General features: G+C 36.5%; 1 protein-coding gene across 2 annotated transcripts; it reads left to right on the forward strand.

Annotated features, from left to right (window-relative positions):
• The first annotated feature begins 867 nt into the window (after positions 1-867).
• usf1 (upstream transcription factor 1) lies at positions 868-17,245 on the forward strand. 2 transcript variants are annotated; one of them, XM_059331980.1, is made up of 11 exons: positions 868-909; positions 3,494-3,547; positions 3,692-3,741; positions 4,924-5,036; positions 9,012-9,125; positions 13,095-13,248; positions 14,400-14,487; positions 14,610-14,668; positions 14,755-14,849; positions 15,492-15,620; positions 16,437-17,245. In XM_059331980.1, the coding sequence occupies exons 2-11, from the start codon at positions 3,540-3,542 to the stop codon at positions 16,524-16,526; spliced, it is 900 nt and encodes a 299-aa protein (XP_059187963.1). In that variant the 5' UTR covers positions 868-909; positions 3,494-3,539; the 3' UTR covers positions 16,527-17,245. The 2 variants fall into 2 exon arrangements, with proteins under 2 accessions (XP_059187963.1, XP_059187964.1); XM_059331981.1 differs by lacking the exon at positions 868-909 and adding an exon at positions 941-1,098.
• Positions 17,246-17,252: the final 7 nt, after the last annotated feature.

Here is a 17,252-nt window from a genome sequence, read left to right on the forward strand (position 1 = left end):
GTCAAACATGCAGCTGATACTCGCGACTCGACAGTGACCCCTCTCGGTGGAGACTAACTTGATCCGGGAAACTGTTATTTTCATTAGATCCACTTGTATAACCTAATGTGTTCTAATATAACATCTCCATCTATGAATTCTTCCTTTACAATAGTAATAATAATGTTAAGTTTTGCTTGACACTGTCAGATAGGTATCAATTTAACTATATCTTCATTATAGAGGTTGTAGTTTTCAGTAGTTTTAAATATTATATTAAGATGTGTTTCTAATATTTTGGTTCATCCAATTTACATACATGGTAGTGCCAGAATATTAGGAACACCTGTCAATATAATGCACTCCAGTTCACCACCACCACCACCACCCACTGTGACCTCAGTAATAAACATAAAGTAGAATTATTACCTTTCTGACAATCCAAAAAACCTGAAAAACTACAATCTTCATAAATGCAGAACTAATGGCAGAGCTGTTGTATTACATTGTACTGGTGTACCTAATGAAGTGGCCGCTAGGTGAATGCAGTAAATTGTACAATGTCTTTAAGGCAGAGAATTTTAGTTATGACATTATATATTTGATATGAATATATAAGTAATACATTTATATTTGTAAGACAAAGATAATAAGTAATTTGTACATGTATAATCCTAAATACATATTGATGTTTTAAAACCACTATTTCAGAATAACAATAGTCCCTCAACGTACCATCGCCACTGAAAAAATGTCATCACCAACCACAGACCGGGGGTCAGATAACCATATTTGCTCCGTGTTTTATACTTATATTCAATAGTTTATCAACTGATCTGGAATCGGGGGAATTAATGTCCATGTACGCATGCGCACAGCCGTCACAGCCGCTGATCTGTTGACAAATATCGGGGGAGGGACCACTGCGGCGTAAGTAGATCTTTGTCCAGACTGAAATATATTCAACATAATTTATGGCTGTGTCCATATTTAGCGCTTTGAATATCGCTTCAGGTTGTATTTATTTGCTGTTGCGTGCAGTGTTCCGACAAAGTTAGCGAAAGGGAAAGTGCTTTGTTTCACATCTGTACAAACCGCTGGGCCGAGTGTAGCTAAAAGGTAAGATCCGTGTCGAGCTAGACACAATGAAACCTGACTTCCGGTGCGAAACGTCAAAACAAAAAATAGCGTTTACTCTCCTATTGAATTCCATCTTAGTAAAAGAATATAAAAGTTGAGATGCATGCCTTGTAAGGGAATTATAATAAATAAATGTTAACGCGGTTTCATTTTACAGTTTTTCTTCCCACTTCAGAAACGTTTGGTCCGCTCAAATTCACTGCGGTCATTCCTGCGTGTCTGTACTAGGAGTTACGGTAAGAACGTGTAAGAACCGCCTTTAAAATAAAAGCAATTTTCCGGTCAACTTTATTTTACTGCATTGTCACCAGTGGTCAGGGGTGGAATGTAACTAAGTACATTTACTCAAGTTCTGTGCTTAAGTACACTTTTTAGGCTTTTGTACTTTACTTGAGTATTTCCATTTTATATAACTTTATACTTCTACTCCACTATATTTTGAGGCAAATAGTATATGTTCTGCCGTCAGCTTTAGTTACTCATGTCTATATTTATTATTAAAAGAACTTGATCAATTTAAAGTGATCAGACTTTTTATGTATTTAATTAAACCTCATAACAGGCTATTAAGTAGTTTATTGAGCTGCATAATGAGTACTTTTACTTATGGTCCTTTAAGTACATTTTGATGCTGATACTTTTGTACTTTTACTTCAGTAAGTTTGGAATGCAGGACTTTTTCAGGAGTAATTCACAGTGTGGTATCAGTACTTTTACTTAAGTAAAGGATCTGAATACTTTTTCAAACCACTGCCAGTGGTGAAATCTAACTAAGATCATGTAATACAGTACTATTTAGAGGTATGTGTACTTTACGTGAGTATTTCCATTTTATGTAACTTTATACTTTATACAAATATTATACTTTTTACTCCACTACATTTAGCCAACATAATTTGAATTTAATTTGAATTTAAAATATGAGCTTTTCATCTTTCTAAATTCAACTTTTTATTAGAAGGAAACAGCTCTTTGCCACAACCATATTTAGATAGATACTTAATTATTAAGATTCCCTCACAATGGGGAAATTCAATCTATGCATTTAACCTATCCATTATGACACACCAGTATTCATCCAGAGGGCAAATCAGGTATCAAGCAGCTTATACAGCAAAGACAAGACAAGCCAAGCCAAGCACAGCAAACAACTCAAAAGTAAAAAATAAAATACAGTATAATCTTTATAAAATACATGCATGGAAATAATTATATTAAATAAAAAACATGAGATGGTGAATAGTAATTATTTCGTCACACTGTTAAAATAATCACCTAAGTCATTTTTTGTCAAAATTGTTTTTTTGTGCCTAAATCATCTCCTCATGACGCCGGCCACCTATGGTAAAATCACCTACATCCTCAGTTGATCAGATCATGTGATTTTACCCCTTTAAGATCATCACTTCTTTGGAAATTTGCCACATTCATAGGCATCAGATATGAACCCAGCAAAGAAGAGCTAGAGGGAGATTGTTTAGTTATCAGTTTAGTTTATCAGTGTTTTATTGTTGACGCTAATATTGGTAACACTTTACTCTAAGGTGTCTACATAAGAGTGACATGAACGTGTCATAAACATGACATGCGATGTGTCATGAACATTAATGACACTTTGAAGTAACATTAATGCTCATGATACTTGTCATGTTATGTTTCTGACAGGCTTGTGTGACTCTTATGTAGACACCTTCAAAATATAGTGTTACCATATCTTGCTTAAGTCACAAAGGCATGTTCAAAAAATTGCCTAAGTCATTTATTTCTCTTAAGTTACATCATTTACACACAGTGTTATTACTGTGCCAATAGCCATCCTTTTGTTACATCCTTTTTGAGTGAAACGATCAATAAATGTCATATGTTACACAGTTTTTTGTGTTTCCTGCAAAATTTGAAAAATGAGTTAGGTGATTATTTTAACAGGGTGACGATTTATAAGAATAAGTACTGTATTTTACCTGATATTTGTAATTAATCACCTCAGATTGTCACTCAATATTAATTTGATTCATCTTTTGTTTGTGAAAATGCAACGAGCATTGCATTTATTTTGAAGGCGGCTCGTACACGTTCTTACCGTAACGCATAGTACATACACGCACCTCCAAACAAATGGCGGCTGGTTTGCCCGCGATTCTAATTTTATGCTTTAATTTTGAAGGCAAAGACGGCCAGCTTCCGCTATCAGCCGTCGTGTGACGTTCGCTCTGACTCAGCTAGCTACCAGCAGCCTATTTCTAAGACCTTTCAGCTTTAGGCTCTGCTGTCACTGTCCTTTAAAGTCCTATCGATGCCCAGTTTTGTGTAGCTGTAAGCAAAGTTTTATTTCGTCTTTCTGTCAAACTTATGAACTTGTTTCAACATCTGGCAGTGGGCGCGAGTGAAGGCGGTCTCCTCGTCCAAGGCTGTCGGCAGAGATGAAGAGGTGAGTGGGACGGGGACATTGTCAACTAATAACAAACATACACTCATATTTAAGCTACCAGTCCACCGACTACCTGCTAGTTCATTCATTCATCAACTAATTTAACCACAACATGACTCCTCTCCGTTATTCCTACGTGTGCAGCCAGCAGAAAAGCCCTGAACCAGATGGGAGTGTTACCGTCAACGAAGAAGGTAAAACAACAACAAAAATACATCCAAAACTATTTTTTAAAATTGCATATTAAATTAATGTCACGCTCCTAACTCTCCGCTGAAAATACATTTAAAGTTAATAAATACTGTATGTAAGAAGGGAATGTTATATAAAGGAAAGGAAAATGAGAAATTAAGTCATACTTATAATACAATTTTTAAAAAATAGAGAAAAATGGGGGCTAGAATAAGAAAAAGATAAACAAATTGAAAGAAATAATTATATATAATATGTATTTATATTTAGGAGAAACTAGACTACAAACGTTTTTGCTTATTAAGTTAATGTCACTCTCCTTACTCTGCTGAAAAAAACATTTAAAGTTAATAAATACTGTAAGGGAATGGTATATCAAAGCAAATGAAAGGGAGAAAAAGCGTAATATTAATAATGCAATCAAAAAAAATATAGAAAAGAAAAAAATAGATAAAGATAAATACATTTAAAATTTTATATAATGTATGTATTTATATTGAGAAGAAACTACACTACAAACTATTCTTCTATAAAAAAAATGTTTGAAAGTAATAATAATAATACAGTAAAAAAGTAGAATAAGATAAAATTAATTAATTAAGTAAAAGAAATGTATATCAATTTATATATTCATATCTAGGAGAAACTAAACCGCAAACTATTATTTTTGCTTAATAAATTAATGTCACTCTCCTAACTCTGGTGAAAAGCTATTTAAAGTTAATAAATCTTCATTTTTGTAGTCTGTATATCTTTTATGTCTGTGTATATTTTACTATAAATACTTCTATTTCTTTTTATTCTTGTTGGATTAACTGTAGCAAAACTGAGTTTCCCTCTGGGGATGGATATTAGTATATTCATTTAAGTGTTTCTGATTCTGATTTCAGGCACTGTGTTTGGAAGGTGAAAATCATGAGTTCAGCCTTTTAATGCTGTGTGTTTCACAAGTGTCTTAGCTCCACCCAATGAAAACCTTTTAAAGCTACTATGAGTGCATGAAGAGAGACATTTTAACCATGGAAACATGCTGTGTTTGCTCAGTGTATATTATTTCTTTACAAGAGTGCACATGGTTGTTGAATCATACCACCAGCAATAATAATATTGTATTCAGTAGTTTTACTTTTATTCTTTCTATTAGCTAGTTGACGAACATTTTCTCTGCCTTCGTGCTCCTTCAGGGTCTGTAGCCACGGCAGAAGATCCAGCAGCTATCGCCACCATTCAGTCTGCTGCCACGTTCACTGACCAACCCATCAAATATCTCTTCAAGACAGAAGGAACAGGCGGGCAGGTATGTTTACAAAAACATTAGATAAACTTAGACTTTGAGCTGTTGTTTCAAGTATGGAGAGACGTTCTTTGACTATTAATTCCAGCGTGAGACACATAATCATAAATACACTCAGGTTGAAGCAAACTGAGGAGTAGACATCCATTACTTGGTGGTCATGTGACTGATGACTGTATCCACCACATCCCTACAAACACAAACAAACAAACAAACAAAAAGTAAGAGCCTAGAGTAGCTCCTTTGATTGGCCAGTCGTCACAAGGTCCCCCTCAAGGCTGTACTTGTTGATCAGGTTGTCTGAGCACTTCTGCTGCACACAGTTTGTGTCTTGTGAGCAGAAAATAGCATTTGGCACAATAGATTTAAATGGAAATACTTGTCATTTGTGACGCCAGAAGGATATGTCATTGGATGCATGCAAACTGATTTTAACAAGTGCATATTTTGTCTATGACTCCACAATCCTTGATAATTGTGTCAGTATGCCAGTCACATTACCCCCTGGTCCCAGTACTCATGACCCACTTCACTTAATGCTGACCTAAAAGTAGAAGTTAGACTTAGGCTACGATCACAATGCAAGAAAAAGTGTCCCAAATCTGATTTGTTTTTTGCTCATATGTGTTTCAAAACAGTGCGAACAGCTCAAATCACATCAATCTGAATTTTTCAATGTGACTTCAGTCCGAATAGTCCCTTTTACGTCACTCTAGAGCAGGGATGGGCAACTGGAGGCCCGGGGGCCGCATACGGCCCGCGCCCTCACTTGAAGTGGCCCTCAGTACAACTTAATTCATTTGAGCATAAAATCTTACAAGTGCTGTGTAAAAATGCACAAAATTAATTCTTGCAATTAATGTTGGTCTGCTGTTCTTGCGCTGAAAAAAAAAGAAATCACAGTAAGTGGTTATGTTTTATTTGCTTCAAACCTTTTGTATTCCTATTTATACTGTTATACACTGCAAACTATTTGGTTCTTAAGATAAAACAAACTTAGATTTAGAAGTGTTTGATAATTTATCTTGCTTTAAGAGTTAATTTCTTATTTTAAGCGCTCAACATGCTTATTTCTAGATTTAACAATCTTAATTAAAGAAATCTTGTCGAGTCAAATTATCTGTCCATGCAGCAAGATCATTCCTGATCAAGTTACTGCACTGTAAACATATTTGAAAAATAGCAGTTTCATCATGTCTGGTTAAGTGCACGGTCCTATATGTGGCCCTGTGGTAGTGTCGATGACAAATTGTGGCCCCCTCCAGCATTTAAGTTGCCCATCCCTGCTGTAGAGCGCCAGTCGTCACAATACTGCGCTTTTCACTTGGACACTGTGATTACAAACGTGTCGGACAGCTGCGATGGAGGCAGTCAGTGTAAGGACAGGGAGGTTTTAGATCGCTTTCACATATAAAGTCTGGTGATTCGTTGGTGAAGTTGCATTGTTGCATATTTCATTTGGTTTGCTTTGCTTCCACACTGTGCTTCATCACCAAGCATCGTAAACAAATGTCCTTCGTCTGTTGGACAGAATATGTGAGGGAAAGAGCTGACACTATTTAGAACAAGTCAACTTTAAGGTATTGTTGGCTTAGTTTTTTCACTTTTATGCGTCTTTTATCCGCTGTGAGATTGAATCCATTAACCACTATTTAGTCCCTAAATGATTTGAAGACTTTGTTGCTTTTGTGTCATTTAGTCGTCTGACCATATTTCTATAAGTGCCTTTACGTCACCATTAGACCACGTCTGTCCACGAGACATTTCTTAAGCCTGCCACTACTGTGCCTGATGTTTATTCACAAATTCCCACCCAAATTCAACCCATAATGCTCTCTGTTTTTGTCTGCTTCCTTCCTTTGGTTTGGACTGCGTTCTCACGTGCAAAAACCAAACGGACTGTGTGACAATATGCACCAGAGTTCATTTCAAGCAGATGAAACAACTCAGGCGTTAATGTCCCCTTAGACTTCAGAAGTATTTGTGGTGCAAGCTAAACTTGAGGGGTGGCATTGTAACCTGTCTGTGTTCTAATGCATATCGTCACAATCCCATCACTCCTGGCGCCGACTCCTCCTCCACTCACACAACGAAAGCTGTTGTTAAAAATGTTGCTCTCTTTCTCCTCATCCTTCTTCTCGTTATCATCTGCTCATAACTTGACCAGCTTCCACCGTAAACACTGACTTCAGCAGCCTCCATGTTTACTCCTGTACACAGCGTGCTGCGTGTGACGTCTTTATTATTGTTCTTCTGAGCAGGCGGCTCAGTTCAGGACCGTGAGCAGTTCACACTGGAGTCTGATATAGGCCACATTTAAAAAATAATGTTAACAGCCAAACAAAAAAATCAGATCTGAGCAATTAATCTGGACTGAGCATTAACCCATAAGAACCCAGACCCAGTAATCCTTAAAGGAAACTTATGGGGGGTATACCACAGACCAAGTGGACCACAAAGAACACATTTATGATGTTTTAAAAAAAAAAAATACTACCCCTAAATGTCAAAGATCTGTGATGTAACATATAAATGTTACATTGGGTGCTTATGGTATTTAAGTTTATGATATTTCTTATTTGTAAATTGATTAACTAGACACATTTTCTGCTTACAGAGACACACATTTTCCTTTTTCTCTGCATCTCCACAACATATATCAAAAGTGTGACGTTAACCCATTAAGGCCTAAAGCGCCTGGGAAAAAATGCCTGGAAAACCTATGGGCGATTTTCAAATGACCCCCTAAAACCTGAAGTTTTTCTGGAAATTCAACACCTACTAAATAATAGATTTTTCAGCCTCTGTAGCAGATAAACATGAAATTCAAAAAGTATTTGAGAGCTTATACCCGTGGCTTTCATACGAAGTTGAGTTTATTTGTCCAAACCTTCAATAAAGTTTTTTTAAAAATCAACAAACTCAGCAAATGTTACATTTGACTGAATAAAAAAATCCTATGCATAATACTAATACATGCCCATTAGCAAGATGCAAACATGATATGACCACTAGAAGAACAAGACATAGTTCTCATTAGCCTACTGTAATAAAAAAATAATTATCATGATAATAGTAATAATAATAATAATAATACATTTTATATATTGCACTTTTCAGGGTACTCAATGATGCATAAAGTAATATAAGACATAAACAGTCATGATTTCTTATATCATCATCACAATCAATTAGCCTATTATTATTATTCATATTAATATATTATTAATAATATTATTATTATTATCTCCAGATGGCCACAAATCTGTCTGTTCTTCTGTGAAAATATGTCGTCTAAAAACATATTCCTCATCCATAAATGCCGGTCGATTGGTTCCGAGGGTTCAAAGTCCGGATCAGCAATTAAATCATCGGCGCTGTTTTCATCAGATCGCTTCCGTCACTTACTGCTGAGCTCCTCCGCTATAGTCGTCTTCCTCCATGATTTATAAGTTCTGGAAAAGTCAAATGTTGCATTTTGACACTCACACTTGTATTCTGATGCATTTCGTTGGCCAAGAGACCGAAAATAGGTGGAAAAAAATACAAATACTACAAAATGACATATCCGCTGTCCCAGCCTTAATGGTAGAGTGACGCAACAGCGCTCCCGGCTTTAATGGTAGAAATGCGATAATGCTTTCCCGGCGTCAATGGGTTAATAGTGCTGTTTAACAACAAATTATTTTTCAGATTTGTTTTTAAGTAACAAAAAATAATAATAAATCAATAATAAATAAATATAAATAACACTGCCTCATTGGATGGCTTCTTAACAAGCTACTGTAGCTGTAGAACACTGAAAAACACACTTATGTACTTGAGAAAACATACATGAACATCACTAGAACATTTAAAATGTTTGTGACACCCGTGTCACCGTGGGTTCTTATGGGTTAAGACATGCAGTGTGAACGTAGTCTCAGACTCAGTGTGTAATGAAATATTGACCACTCAGTGTAATGTTTTGTGTCCCAGGTGACCTACAGAGTGATCCAGGTGTCAGATGGCCAGTTGGAGGGTCAGACAGATGGAGCTGCAGCGGTCAGCCTGGTCACTGGATTCCCAGCAACCACTCAAACAGTCACACAGGTGAGAATGACACTGACGACACTGCATAAACACGTGTTTGTGATCTCTGTAAAAGGATAAAATTCAACTTATAGTGCTCCCTGCAGCCTTCTTCTCTGTAGCTTAGGGCGTTCCATCACATTCTCCCGGTTCCAGTTTTTGAATAAACAAGCCTTGTGAAAAATAAGTAGACAGCAGTCGTTAATGTGCCAGATGCATGTTTAATCAACATTTAAGGCTCAGATTGGCCTCTGTTTGGCAGATAGATACTAACTCATTAAGACCTAAGTCTGCCGAAACAACCTCCCAAAACCTGAGGGTCTGAAAAACTGCACAGAATGTTTCCTAAATCATTTTCTGTAGTAGATAGAGACATGAAATTAAAATCATCTAAAAGCTTAAACCCTAGGCTTTAACCCTTTATCAGGCAAAGAACTGTATTTGGTAACTTCAGGTAATATTTCGAGAAAAAAGTTGCAAATTTACTAGATTAAAGTGGCAAATCTACAAGAAAAAAGTCGCAGATTTATGAGAAAAAAGTGGAAAAAAACAACTTTTTTTCTCCCAGATTCACCACTTTAACCCTTGATAGGGCACTCATTGAAATACTTGCAAATTTCAACCCTAGAGAATATTGGAGAATATTACATACAGCCAGAATGTGTTAAAAAAACAAACATACAAAAATAATATTTTGAGAAAAAAGTTGACAAGATTAAAGTGGCTACGAGAAAAAAATGCATATATTTATGAGACTTAAAGTGGTGAATCTGGGAGAAAAAAGTTGCTTTTCCCCCACTTTTTTCTTGTTAATCTGCGACTTTTTTCTTGTAGATTTACCACTTTAATCTAGTAAATTTGCAACTTTTGTCTCGAAATATTACCTGAAGTTACCAAATATAGTTCTTTGCCTTGTAAAGGGTTAACTGTAGAGAACTGCCTTTGCCCTAAAGTGCTTTAACATTTTTTAAAACATCAATAAACAACAACAAAAAATATTGAAAAATGGTCTGGCACAGAAACAAAAAGAGGGGACAAATGGTCAGTAGTAGAGCAATAACTATAGTTAGTGTACGTCATCATCCTGCTGTAACTACAGTAGTGGACCAGCAGGTCTGGAGGCTCATTAAAGTCTGGGTCATTGTCTGATTTACCTTTACCTTTATTTTTTGTTTTTGTTTTCCACCTTCCACGTGTGTATTTCAGTGAATCCTGTTACAATTCATTGGTTCATCCGGAACACGCAGACTTCTTTCAGTCTAAATGGGTTAAAGAACTAAATGGGTTAAAGGACTTTGATTGGGGATGGGGCCAAAAGCACCAAACATAGCACACAAGTCTCCACTTATCTGGAAAAAAAATGAACCTGGAACAAGTAACTTCCTTGCAAGAGAGTAATGCTGTCAATTAATCTACATATTTCATTGTGATTAACTGCATAATTGTCCATAGTTAACTGCAAATGAATTGCAAATGAATCACACTTTTTATCATTTCAAAATGTATCTTAAAGAAATGGAGCTGTTGAAAAGTCTTGATTATTACATTCAATTAAATTGAAAGATTATGCATCGACGCAGTCAATGATTGGAAATTTTGCTCGATTCTCGATTCACAGACTGATTATTTAGGAGTTGGAAGGTTTAACTTTCCTTTTCAGAAACGCTGACCTTGATCTGGTGACCAGAAGGAACTACAAGTCACTGATTAACCAATCTCAACCTCCGATCAGGATCAGGGCTCAAACAGACCCCTCATGTTTTCTATTTCTTAATCTTGAATTAATCATTTACTTGCAATTTTATTGCCCCCTCACTATGTGTCATTACTTTTTGTCTCAGCACACTTTATAGCTACTAATTATTTTTGGTGTCTCATATGTGAACCTTCATTTTGTTTCTTTCATGCTCAATTTTAGTTTTACAGGATTTTTCCTTTTCTTCTACATTAGGTGCAAATGCGACAGTTATGACAATGATACATTGATTAGGCGCAGAAAACATGTTTTTATAGATTAAATTATTCTTATTTTAATTGTGGTCAAAACTGGGATATGGTATATTTATATATTTATCCTCTATATCATGGCAATGTAAGTTTTTTTTACATTGATGCTAAAAAGAAAAATTTGGTAGTGAATGCTGAAAGCAGGGACATTTTAGTGTTAAACTGGTGTTTTCAAATAACTTTAGTGGTGTACATAATGGTGTCAATACATTTACTGCAACAATGTAACATGGCCTATGTTAATACGCATCTGTACAAGTTCTACAGTTAAAACCGCTTTAACCATTGTATAGGGAATTGGAGGAACAGTAAATGCCACATAAAAGTGGTGTACATCATCTGAAAGCTGTGAACCTGAAGATTAATTTGAGATGCAGCTCAGCACTGTGAATCTAATAAACCTATTAAGGTTCAGAATATTAATATTTTTTTGTCTTTCTGAAGTCCATTTTCATGCTCAACTATGTCCCATAAGATGTTACAGCAATTTTGTGGTTAAAGTCGTTACACACATTTGTTGCTGAATTAGGCATTTTTCTAATGTCAAGAATCTATAAAAAATATCAAAAACCCTTCAAGATATTACATCAATACACCAAGAGCGTTGGAACAACAGAAAAATCCATGCTGTGATTTGGCTTCAAAAACGTTAATCATTCTGGAGATTTCTGTTTTTTCAATGATTGGATAGCAATCACTTCTGTTCTTAGCAGTGCTGAGAAACCCTCAGCCCCACGACAACCAGGGTCTGAATTTGTGATGGCCCAATAACCAGTTTTGTTCCCAATATATCTGTCAATACATCTGCCAAATTTGGTTCTTTTATCACATTTTTTAAAAATGATATATTAAACATCATCGGAAAGCCCTCCATGTTGCTGTGATTATCCCAGAGGTCACATTAGCTCATTTTATACAGTGAGGTCAAGATTCAAGAAATTCCCTCATGGGCTCTTATGGGAACTGACATCATCCAACATGAATTAGAGTGGGCTCACTGGAACCACAAGGATCTCAGCTTCCCATTTTTCCATTTTCCAATTTATGTAATTAAAAGCAAATTTAGGGAACCCAATATGCACAAATGTTCAAATACAGTTGGGGAAAAAATAAAATGTTAATGCATGAGAAAAACAATGTGGTTTTTGCCTTAAACTGCATGTTATCAGCATAAAGTAGACATGTCTGTAAAGGGGAGACTCTTGGGAACCCAGACAGCCCATTGGTTGAGAAAGCATGATGCCAGAGGTCAAGTGACCACTTTGAATATCGTCATGTAAAATTGCCCTAGCAAAAAAAAAAGCCTCACATTGCTGCCTTAATATTTCAGCTTCCGATATGATATTCTGGCACGCTTTTTACCAATGGATTCCTTAGACCTTCCAGTTTCATTAGATATATATAATGTGAAAATGAAGCCAAGGGGTTCCATTTATTCCTGTAACATGCAGAGGCAATCTCAACGTTTCATTGCATTTTCTTTAACTTTTTATTGTTTTACATTGTCATAAAATATATTTTCACTTGAACTTTTATGTAATTAATATTTGTGGTGTTGAAAACATGTAAACAGCAGCTTGGAGGCGGCAGATTCTATCTATTCCATGGTCAACAGATTGTGAATATGCGATGGCCCAATATCCAGTCTTTTTCTAAATATATTAAGCTATATATGTACCAAATTTGGTGCTTTTATCACAAAATGAACAACAGGTTAGCTATGCCGCCCCACTATGTATATTATTAGTATTCTGGTAACTTGGTAACTTTTGCTGCCAGACTTTTTACAATTTTTTAAAACCATTTTATGTGTATTTTAGTTATTCAAGTTACTTATCAGTACGATGCTGCTCATTTGTTTCTGCTGCAATAACATTTTCCTGTGTAGAATAACTAATTATCAAATCATTTCAAACTTGGTTTCAACTCCTACAACGCAGATTTTAAAAAAGTTGTGACGTTGTCTAAAATCTCTGCTGTCAGGCGGTGTTCTCTCAGCCGGAGGGGTTGGAGGGAGATGGCAGCACAGAGACGCAGTACACCTACTACCCTGCCACCATCGCAGACGCCACCACTGGCACCATGGTGACCACGGTGCAGGCCTCTGACACACTGCTGGGTCAGACCACACCCACAGGTAAGTACAGCCTGGCATATACTATAGCTATGATAAAGTTTAAAGTGTCATTTTTACAATTAAATTAATGAAATGCAACTTTTTAAACCATTAATCCTTTGGAGTTTCGGGCTATTTTGTCAGTTTTTTTAATATAACAATATAATATATATATATATATATATATATATATATATATAATACTTATCTTTCTGCCACTTAAAAAATGTTTACCATGCCATGTTGGTATCATGTTTTTCAGCACAACCTCACCTATATGATCTGATAATTATTTTTTCACTTTGACTTATTGTATTAACATTTTGAACCCCCAAAAAAACAACAACAAGAAACACATAATCATGCTCAATTAAGAATGTTGCAAATGTGGTAAAATGAGGAGAACATCTAGTTCTATATTTTTATACTAAATATATTCGACCTTATCTCTGGTTTTACTTGTTTAAAGCCAGTACTTTAGAGAGAAGCTGACAGCAGGGAAACACTAATTTTGACGCTGCATCAAGCTAATTTTAATGGGACTCTCTGACTCCCCGAAGCAGTTTCCAGGCGTTTTTTGCTTAAAGCTATTACTAAATTTGTGTGGAGTATAAAAGTGTTACAATGCCATAAATCACAAAAAAGAAGCTCAAGTTGAATTTTTAAAAAATGAAAATGTTTTTTTTTTTTTTTTTTACTTCACAACCTCTACCAATAACTTCTCTTGCCCTCTCCTCTCTGCTCTATATAATCAGATTGCAGTGATGTGGAAGTTTTGCAGAATTTTTGTCTCTTGCCTGGCACCCTTTGATAAAATATCAATATTTTAGGCTTAGATTAGGTTACTGTTTTCTGATGGAAGGGTTTGTCTAACATGGTGCATTCAAGCAGGCGTGGTGCCATGTGTCTTTCAGCACCATGGAGGCAAAGAGACAGAGATATGCTGTTAATGCATTGTGTAAACTCTACTTCTCTTTATTTATAATTAAATAGAGTTTAAAGGTGGAACGTTGTAAGTTTGGATGGATTTTGATTGGCTGTCGGCATTTCTATCGTTCTTCAAATCTCTCACAACTGAGAAACTGTTGTTTTTGTTTTAGTTGTGGCTTGAGTAAAGATGTTCATTATAACATGTTATTTGTTTGCTTGTTCTCTGTGCTTTTATTTTTCAGGGCAGCTTTACGTGATGATGTCACCCCAGGAAGTTTTGACGGGTTCCAATCAAAGGACAATCGCACCTCGCACTCAGCCATACATAGCGTAATTCCATCATAATTTAACAGAAATACAGCACTGTTGCATTAATGCACAGCTTAATATTAAAAAAAAAAGTCCAGTAAGTCGAGCCAGTTTAATGTGTTTGTTTCTAATCTGTTTTCTAGAAAGCAAGAGGCTCCACGGGGTTCCAGAGATGATAAACGGCGAGCCCAGCACAATGAAGGTTAGTGCTCACATCCAAAGTTGAGTAACATAAAAAAACATCCGACGGGTATGAATGATAGAGTAAAGTCAAATGTTTTTTGACAGTTGAGCGCCGGCGCAGAGACAAGATCAACAACTGGATAGTGCAGTTGTCAAAGGCCATCCCAGACTGTAACATCGACTACACCAAGACAGGACAGGTGAGTTCAGCCTTCACTCCACCGTGGGCAAACCCAGCTATGAGTTCACTGAGGTCTGGACCTAGGTCATTTTTTCCCCAAAATAAGACCATAAAAATTGGTATGAATCAATGTATGAAGCTTTAGATGGCTTTTACTTTGAAAAGACTCATATAACACTCAATAAGTTATGCATTTGACTAATTTTCGGCCAGTTGTCAGAGGCTTGAACAGGAATTACTATAGCATCATAAGCCCCTTTCAGATGGCCGTTCCTTACAACTGTAAGTTAAAAGTATGTAAAACACTGCAACCCCCCCCCCCCAAAAAAACAAAAAACTAAAAAAAAACAGGATGACAGACATAGTAGACAAGAATGGTGAAATGTTAAATGGACTGCACGTATATAGCACTTTTATCCAAAGCGCTTTACACTACAGACTGCACTCATTCCCCAGTTCACACTCACATGCATACTGGTGGCCGAGGCTATCAGGGCACACTGGTACCACCTGCCACCATTGGGAGTTCATCCACACACCTATGAACGCAGCACCGCGACCGCTCTACCAATTGAGCCACAGCTGCCCCATAGAATAAATGATCAGAAAGAAAAACAGACAATTTGGGTTTTTTTTTGAGTTCGCTTGTGTTTTGTTTCAGAGTAAAGGAGGAATCTTGTCCAAAGCCTGCGAGTACATCAAAGAACTCAGAACGAGCAACCTGAAGCTGGGGGAAGACATCAGCACTCTGGATCGACTCAGGATCGACAACCAGCTACTCAGACAGGAGGTTCGTCTGCTAAAGCTGCCCAGCCTCATTACTTGTTTTTTTGTCAGAATTTAGTTCTTGTTAGTGTGAAAAAGTCTGAACAGCGTTTAACACCTCAAGCAAGGTGTACCTAATAAAGTGGCGTTGTGGTCTTCATCTGCTTCAAGGTGTTCATGTTGTGTGTTCAGAGATGGTCTTCTGCAGACCTTGGTTGTAACCAGTGGTTATTTGAGTTCCTGTTGAACCAGTCTCCATTCTCCTCTGACCTCTGGCATCAACAAGCATCAAGGCTCTCTGGATATTTTCTCTTTTTGGGACCATTCTCTGTAAACCCTAGAGATGGTTGTTAGATCAGCAGACAAACAACCATGCCAAATTAAAAGTCACTTAAATCACCTTTCTTCCCCATTCTGATGCTCGCTTTGAACTTCAGCAGCTTGTCTTCACCATGTCTAAATGCATTGAGTTGCTTCCATATGATTGGCTGATAAGATATTTGCGTTAATGAACAGTCGAACAGGTGTACCTAATAAAGTGGCTGGCGAGTGTACATTTTAAAAAGTAAAATGCCTTGCATATATTACTGTGTTGTTTGTTGGTTTACCAGCAAGATGCCACTACAGTCATGTTCATTTCAAATACCAACCCAGCTTTATTTATTTAAAGCCAGAATAATACTTATAAGGCATGTAGCTGATGTCTACATACTAATAAAAGACCACAAATCAACCTATTTCCACAATTAAACATGTCTGGTAATGCTTGGTAATGCTTGTTGCATTCCTGTCTGATTCAACTGATGAGGCATATGCTGTATGATCTGTTGCTGTTTCTCAGGTAGAAGACTGGAAGTCCAAGAATCAGATCCTGAGGAACCTGCTGCGACAGCACGGCATTGTGGGATCATCCAGCACAGACCCCCAGTGAGACGCCTGCTGCCAGCGGGCATTTGAAGACAACCATGTATGGGCCAAAAGAGAACTTGAAATGCTTTGAGATACTTTATTTGTGATCAGGAGTGCATGGAAGAGGGGTGGTAGTAATTGAATATTGTCACCAATATTCAAATCTGACTTCTTTACCGAATGACACCCTTGAATATGATATTTGAAGCTTTTTACAGGATTGAAACCATTTGCCTGGTGAATCAATCATAATAACATGATGCATTTGGAAAGAAGTCATTAGTTTAACAAAGCCCTTATTGAATATCTTCCTTCACAAACATTAGGATTGTTCATTAACCTCCAGTACAGTAAGCTCTAAAACATGACCAACTACTTATTTCTGATTCTTTAGCTTAACCTCTGCAGCTTCTCCGTATCAAATGCACTCACTCGCATCACAGAAGCACTGTTTTCATGCTTCGACTTGTTTTCATCTGATCGCTTTGATCAGTTGACAACGAGTCTGTCATCATGTTCATATTTCAGCTCTTTGCTTTGTATTTTTGTATGTTTCATGAAACCTGACTGGGGACAATAATTGCATTGCAATAATGTAACTAACTAAATAAACATGGGTTGGTAAGCATTGCATTGTAGGTAGGCTATGTATGTCTTTATAATAAAAAAAAATCTAATAATATACTATATGTCATAAGCCACTTTCAGTTGCGTTTATTAAAGTTGGTAAATTGGTTAAAAGATGGAC

The sequence above is a fragment of the Centropristis striata genome, chromosome 4 (genome assembly GCF_030273125.1).
Source record: "Centropristis striata isolate RG_2023a ecotype Rhode Island chromosome 4, C.striata_1.0, whole genome shotgun sequence".
In the NCBI taxonomy this organism is placed as follows: domain Eukaryota; kingdom Metazoa; phylum Chordata; class Actinopteri; order Perciformes; family Serranidae; genus Centropristis; species Centropristis striata.